Source organism: Neomonachus schauinslandi, unplaced genomic scaffold (assembly GCF_002201575.2).
Source record: "Neomonachus schauinslandi unplaced genomic scaffold, ASM220157v2 HiC_scaffold_815, whole genome shotgun sequence".
NCBI lineage: Eukaryota > Metazoa > Chordata > Mammalia > Carnivora > Phocidae > Neomonachus > Neomonachus schauinslandi.
This window is the reverse complement of record NW_025409505.1, coordinates 6068-13965: the sequence shown is the minus strand read 5'-3', so window position 1 is coordinate 13965 and position 7898 is coordinate 6068. Positions and strand designations below refer to the sequence as shown.

Here is a 7898-nt window from a genome sequence, read left to right as displayed (position 1 = left end):
GGGGGGCAGATCATCCCAGAACCTCATCCTTAACCCCGTTCCTTCCCAGCCAGGTCAGGCCACCACCCTGGGGCTGCTCCCTCACCCCTGCCCAGCCGCCCCAGGGCCTCACCCACTCCTTGGAAGAACACAAAAGGGAAGACTGCCAGCAGCAGGAGCAGGAGCAGGGACTTGTCCATCTCAGTTTGGGATGGCAGCAAGATGCACAGGCTGGCTGGAGAGGGGAGCAGAGTGTCCAGGAAGAGCGAGGACAGATTGCTCTAGAACCTGGACTTGACCGCTCCCAAGCTGTGGGCAGAAGCTTCCTTTTATGTACCCACCAAGGCAGGTTTCACCACCGCCCAGTCCCAGGAAACACTCCCACAGACCTAGCCCCACTGGATACTTCCAAGGACAAAGGATGTCCCATGTGTCCCTCTTGTTCCCTTGAGACCGCCTCTGGCTGAGTGGGGGACCTGCTGCTTGGCCGGATCTGCTGGGCCCTCAGCAGTCCCTGCCCCTTCCCTCTCTGGACATCCCACTGTGCCAGGTCCAAGACAGGGGCTTATGTGGGCAGGGCTTTGCTAACTACCCATTTCCTCTGGGTCCAATGTCCCGTATGACCACCTCCTCACCAGTCCCATGGCCCAAGCCAGTCGTTAGCCTGGTGGACACCCTGCTTCAGGGCTCAGGATGTGTTCATCACAGGCGTGGTCCGTAGCTTCTTCTGTCCCTTCCCTCTCCCTATGTTGTGCTCATAGTTAAGATAGGGCCTTCTGCTAAATAAAAATTATTCATGACATTTGTTAAAGATAGTAAGGTAGACTTTATCCAAGGGGGCAATTGTAAGAGGGTTTTGTAGTAAGGGAAAGAGATAGGACTCAGCTCTGAATCCAAGACAATCAAATGGAGATTTATAGCCAAGAAGCAGAGTGGGGTCTGTAATGCAAAACAACTGAGAGGACACGTCGGATCTGTGAGAATTCTCGCTAGGTGGACTGGTGTAGTGAACACGAGTCTTGCCGAAGGCAGGGCAGGGTGATAGGATATGGAGGGCTAGGGATGAGATATTCGATCAGATATCAAGGTGAAGGTGTTTTGCTAAACTGACCCAGTAGGCTTCTTGCTAAAACTGGACATAACAGGCCCAAAGTCAGGAACTAGTCAGAAAGAGTACTCAGGGGAACTTTACTCAAGTTTGGTGAAAGTAGGGAGTTTTTGTGACCTCTCGGTAGTAAATCGGTGTTGGCAATGTGAGAATAGTTATAATAACAATCATTTATTTAGTATTTTCTATAAACCAGGATCTACATCTGCTGCCACCATACAATGTGATTATTTAAGATATATCTTCCACCTGTCATGAATACATAAAATATACAGCAAATACTATCCAAATGACAAAATAGAAGCCTTATAGATAGATAGTGGCTAGGTTCTTTTATAAAGAATAAAACAGTCCCTACTATATTCAACTGTCTTATTTTGCTGGCCCCTAAAAACACAGACTCACGTTCACCAAGATGAATTTACCTCAGAGAGAAACTCGCACTTACTGCTCCGGGACCTGGCTGGAAGTTTCAGAATTTACGAACATTCTGCATCCATGTGGCTCGCGAGGCCTGTGGGACACACCAAGCAACTTAGGTGCAAATTATTTTTCTGACTTTTTGATTCCAATTTTCTGCTCACATCCGCTCAAGTGTCTTCAGCTCGCTCATTGTGCCTGATAAAAATATCCAACCCTCCACCAGAGTATTCATGCTTGGAGATCCAGCCAAGGGAAGGAGAGAGACCATGGAGCAAGACCCCAATGTGCAGAGTGGGAGCTGGAGAAAATGACCCAGGTAGCAGTGACACCTTCTCGTTGCCCTCTGTTCTCTTCCGTCTAGACAACACATTCCCAGCAGAGACCTTGACAATCATGTTTCCCAGCAAATCAGAAGCAGTCAGCACAATGCACGGGACAGAGCAGGAACTCAAGAAATATTTCTGAGTAAACAAGAATGATAGAGCAAATGGATGAATGCGTGAGTATCTGCCTGCCCAGGAAGCAGCTGCAGGAGAGAAAGGGCTGAGAACCCCTCACCCCCACCCCCACCCCCAGACTGAGAGCCAGCTTCATCCTCCACTGTGAGAGCAGAGCTATGATGCATGAAAACACCCCTTTACCGCACTCCCCAAACTGAGGAACTTTGCTGAGTAACTCAAGGTCACCTGCATGCCAGTGTGCCGCTCTCACAGCGGCAGTGGAACTCAAGGGGAGCCCGCAGTTCCCCAAATCTGACATCACCCCCATCATAATCATGCAAAAAAAAAAAAGAAAAAGAAAAACAGCGAGGGAGGAGTAGAAAATGGGGGAAATCATCAGAACTGCCAAAGAGCAGCTCTGTTCTTCCGTAGCATTGTTTTACTGAAGACACGTTGTTCTCTGCAAATTTGAAGAATGTCATGAGGATGATGCCTAATGTGATATTGGAAAGCGACACGGTATCACCTGGAGAACCGAGGCAAAGAGAGTGAACACAGAACATAATGATCTGGTCAGATCTCCTCGTGGAAACTTATACTCCTCGAACATCCTGCTGGTGCTTCCTAAGGAGAGGCTTGTGGAATTCCTGTCGAATGATGTACCTGTTCTATGTAGCTTGCTGGCAATAAACGAACCTTCTTTTAAAGATTTAGGGGGATGAGACCCCACTGGAAATTGTCCATGGTGGCTATGGAATGACAGTAAAATACAATGGAGGTGGTAACTGACTGCGAAGTCCTACTTGTGTATCTGGGACCCCTCAGGAATCAGGTGGAGACCTCACAGGCTCAGTCTGTACCAGCAAAGGGTGTGATCACCTGACGGAAGAATCTACCGCCCTAGATTCCTGGCTGGCCTTCCTTCATCCGCTCTTCCAGTCAAGCTTCCTCAACGCCACCCCGTCATGTCTCTCCCTCAGGTGCACAGGAAGGTCATCTGACATGGTGGAATGGTGCTGAGTGCTAAGTTGTGGAGGTTTCCTGACTGTTCAGAAGCAGGGGAGGAGGAATTGGAAACATGATGGATGCCACGTATTAAATTCATCTGAAGCCTACAAGTGCCTCCCAGACTCATGAACTTGGCGAAAATCCAATAGTGAGAATGATCTATGCCTCTATTCTAAGCTTAATTATTAATAAAGTCCCATTTACTCCCAATTTGTCCCAGTCCGGAGGATAAATTATGCAACCAGCCTACTCAGAGGTGACCAGGCACAATCTCTCCCCAGTGCAGGAACCTCCTCCTCTGCAGCATCCAGAGAGCCGGCATCCAGAACCACCACACTTCCAGGCCCATGTCAGTCCCCATCGGATCTTCCCATCATGTGTCTAGGCTGAGACCCAACAGGGGAGTGCCTTGGCCAGAGCACAGACTCAGAAGTCAGACCCATCTGGGTTTAAAGCCTCATTCCAGCATTTAAAAATTTTAAGGCCAGGGGCGCCTGGCTGGCTCCGTTGGTTAAGCATCTGCCTTCGGCTCAGGTCATGATCCCAGGGTCCTGGGATCAAGTCTCACATCAGGCTCCCTGCTCAACAGGGAGTCTGCTTCTCCCTCTGCCCCTCCCCCCTGCTCGTGTTGTATGCTCTCTCTCTCTCTGGCAAAAATAAATAAATAAATAAAAATTTTAAGGCCATGACAAGTTACATCATGTTACATTTCAATTCCTCTACCAAGGAGAAATGATAATAATACCTAACTCACAGAATGGCTCTAGGAAAAAAAATTATACACACACACTGAATGTCAGGTTTTTATTTTTATTTTTTTTAAACAACAAGTTTATTTAAACAACAATATGCTTGACTTGAAGGGAAAACTACCTAGGATTCATTTCTTTTAGGGTAATATATCCCTACTTAAAGACAGATTGCCCTACATGTAACAGCTACGTACAAAAAAGTTATAAAATTGTTGTTATAAAAGGATTTTTATGTTTTCCTTTTTTTGTTAAACTGTGAGAGCAAAATAACTTACCGGAATATAAAGATAAGAGCTGACTGAGCATGCCACTAATGGGGAGAGGGTATTTTCACAGAAACAGTGTTTTCCCCCATCCCATCTCCATTTGATGTCGATCAAAACATACCATTGGCCATTTAAAAAAAAATGCGATATGCTTGTGCACATCCACAGTTACTTTATGTACAATAAAGGAACGGGGAAGGGGAAAATGAAAGAATAGAGAAAACTGTACTGTAGTAGTCAGGATGTGGTGGAACCAAATTGTGACTTTCTACTTGAGAATGTCTTCTTGGTCTGGAGGAACAGAGTTCTGGAGTAAAGTAGCAGGTTCCCTTTTTAGTAGACACCTCCTGTCTGCTGCTGGAACACATCAATTGTATCTTCATCCTCCATTTCCAACTGTGCAGGTGTGTCTGTTTCATTGATTGGCTGCCCATCAAATTGGAATCTGATCTGCCTCATTGACAAACCCTGTCGTTCACAGTAGGCTTTCATTAGATTACTAAGTGGTGTGTGCCTCTTAATCGTAAACTGCACCACAGAACCATCCTGCCCCGCAACCTTCAAATTAATATGATCGTTGTTCTCAGTCTTGACTCCTTCCTTGGGCTTTTCATCGGCCATGGCGAGCACCGGAGTCTCCTCAGCTGCGGCTTCACCAAAGAGGTACCAGCTCCGCACCGAATGTCAGGTGTTTAGCATAATGTCCAATGCAGAGTAAGGATCCAATAACTATTACCTCAATTATCCATATTATTGTTCTGTCTCAATGCTAACAATTATGACTCTCTTAATAAAAACTGGATTTAAAATCGGTACTAGGAAATATCACAAGCTTATAGTTAGTGACGCCTAGTCTCTGCCTGTGCGGTCAGCAGTCCTAACTTCACCCCAGCACACACACACTCACACACACATCCCTCCATATGGACATGCCCTTCCCTCCCCCCAACAGCACACAGAGGCCGCAGCTACAAAGGCAGGCCGAGTCCCTGATCCGCCATCTCCCACCATGTCCCTCCCTCTTGTTCATGTTCTATCCCGGGAACCTGCTGCCACCGTCCAGACCAATGACAAATTGTAGCAGCAAGAACCGGAGTGTTACTTTATGAGGCAGTGAACAGGCTGCCCTGCCACTGGCCCTTCAAGGATTCCCAAATTACCACTGTGAGCATGTGTCTTCTTTCAACGTGTTTCCTGTGGATTCCATGTAGTTTCATCCATGATGCACAGTGTAATCTGATGGAAGAGCCACTTATCCTGGAATGCTGATTATAAAACCCATATGGATAAACCCCCTGGACCCAGCCCCTAAATCTCTCCTGTCTGGCTGGCCCTGCCCGCCCCCCCAGGACCATCCCCCCCCACCACCGCTTTCCTCTCCACCACCGACACCGACCACAAATGCACTCCAGCCATTCTTCACTCATTCTTCACCCATCGCGGCTCGACAGCCAGGACATCTCTGGTGTGATGTGGGCTTGGGGCAGGGAAGAATGCGTATGTGGTGGGGAGGGGTATGCATGGGGGCAGAAAGCACTGGGGAAATCAAACTCTGAGTCTTCGTGTCTGTTTCTCAGATGGCATCATTGTAAACTTTCTTTCTAACATATACTCCAGGGAATCCCCTCCCTCCACTATCTGTTTTGGCATCATTCACGGAACTCCTTAACTACCTCACACATAGAAAGGAAGGACATGCACTGGGAATGCTTTCAAGGGCCAGCTTGATAAAGGGACTTGCCACTCAGCCCTATTCCCCACAGTGCTACTCTCCTCAGAGCTGGAAGTCCTTGTCAGAGTGTTTTTATCCTATCCCGGGACACTGATGGTCCCTTTGCCCACTTGGGTGTGATGAGGGTAGAGCCACAGGGAAGATGGGCCATGGAGCTGTCCTGCTGGGAAGATCTCACTTCCAGCACCTATCACTATCTGAGAATTGACACATGGGATAGGGCAAAGAGAGCAGTTTAACTTTTCCCACATCACCCCTCTCCCAGGGAGGAAGATCTTGGTGCCAAGAGAGACTCCCGTGGCCCATGGTTTCTACCACAGGGAAAAGTGAGATAGGAATGAGTGCCCAGCTTCTCCCAGCCTTGTAAGATGTTGTTAAAGTGACTGACTCACTCTATGTTGCCCCACCCAGAGCATGTAGGGGATCAGCAGGGCTGAATAGTCTAGGGGGACCTAGAAGAAGGGCAAAGGGGAGGGGCTGGTTCCTGAAAACTGTCCACAGATCCTACTAACATGCTGGCAGGCTCCACCAACAGGCCCACACATGGAGACCATGGGACATCTTATCTATAGGACCCTCCAGCACCCTGCACATGCCCTCAGGTTGGTGCACTGGAAACTAGTATGAACAATTTTGCTGACAAACTAGATAAATGAAAATAAATGCATAAATTCCCAGGAGCATATAACCTACCGAGACAGAATCACAAAGAAATAGAATTTCTGAACAGACCAATAATGAATAAAGAGATTGAAACAGTAATCAAAAGCCACCCAAAAAAGAAAAGCCCAGAATGAGATGGCTTCACAGGTGAATTCTACCAAACATTTAAAGAAGAATTAATGCCAATATTTCTCAAACTCTTCCAAGAAATTTAAGAAAAGAGAGTACTTCCAAACTCATTTTACAAGACCAGCGTTACCCTGATACAATAAAGACACTACAAGAAAAGAAAATCTAGGTCAACATCTCTGATGAACATAGATGCAAAAATCTTCAACAAAGTACTAACAAACTTAATTCAACAGCACATGAAAAGGATCATACACTATGATCGAGCAGGATTTATCTCTGGAATGCAGTGATGGTTCAACATATGTAGATCAATAAATGTGATACACCACATTAACTAAATGAAAAATAAAATCATATGATCATCTCAGTAGATGCAGGGAAAGCATTTGACAAATTTTAATATCCCTTCATGATAAAAACTCAACAAATTAGGTATACAGGAAATGTACCTCAGTATAATAAGGACCATATAAAGGACAAACCCAGAGCTAGCATCATATACAATGGTGAAAGCTGAAAGATTTTCCTTAAGATCAGGAACCGACAAGAGTTCCCATTCTCACCACTTCTATTTAACATGGTATTGGAAGTCCTAGCCAGAGTAATTAGGCAAGAAAAATCAATCAATAAAATGCATCCAAATTAGAAAGGAAGAAGTAAAATTGTCTCTGTTTGCAGATAACATGTTTTTAGATGTAAAAAAAACCCAAAGTTACCACCAAAAATACTATTAGAACTAAGAAATGAATTCAGTAAGGTTGGAGGATACAAAACCAGGATATAGAAATCAGAAATCACACAACCAATGAACTATTCAAAAAAGAAATTAAGAAAACAATCCCATTTACAATGCCATCACAAACAAGAAAATACTTGCAAATAAATTTAAACAAGTGAAAGAACTGTACACTGAAAACTATAAGACATCAATGAAAGACATAGAATAAGACACAAATATATGGGAGGATATCCCATGTTTGTGGTTTAGAAGAATTAATACTGTTAGAATGTCCGTACTACCCAAAGCAATCTACATATTCAATGTAATCCCTATCAAAATCAAAATTAAATTAACATTGTTTAACTGAAGTGTTAAGGAAAATGTTTTTCTAAAGATCTAACAGTTTAATATTACACAATTAACTCCACTGTTTTCTAATGTTAAGATGGACTTGGAGGCAAGGTTTTACTAGATGTGGAATTGATTGTAGAATTGGCTATATTGGGGTTGCCTGGGTGGCTCAGTCGTTAAAGTGTCTGACTTTGGCTCAGGTCATGATCTCGGGGTCCTGGGATCAAGCCCCATGTTGGGCTCCCTGCTCAGTGGGGAGTCTGCTTCTCCAGCTCCTTCTGCCCCTCCCCCTGCTCATGCTCTCACACTCTTTCTCACTCCTT

General features: G+C 45.4%; 1 protein-coding gene across 1 annotated transcript; it reads right to left on the bottom strand.

The window, feature by feature from the left end:
* Positions 1-4255: 4255 nt before the first annotated feature.
* Positions 4256-4597, bottom strand: LOC123323775 (small ubiquitin-related modifier 2-like). The gene is made up of 2 exons (XM_044912259.1): positions 4444-4597; positions 4256-4386 (listed from the first exon to the last, which is right to left on the bottom strand). The coding sequence occupies exons 1-2, from the start codon at positions 4595-4597 to the stop codon at positions 4310-4312; spliced, it is 231 nt and encodes a 76-aa protein (XP_044768194.1). The 3' UTR covers positions 4256-4309.
* Positions 4598-7898: the final 3301 nt, after the last annotated feature.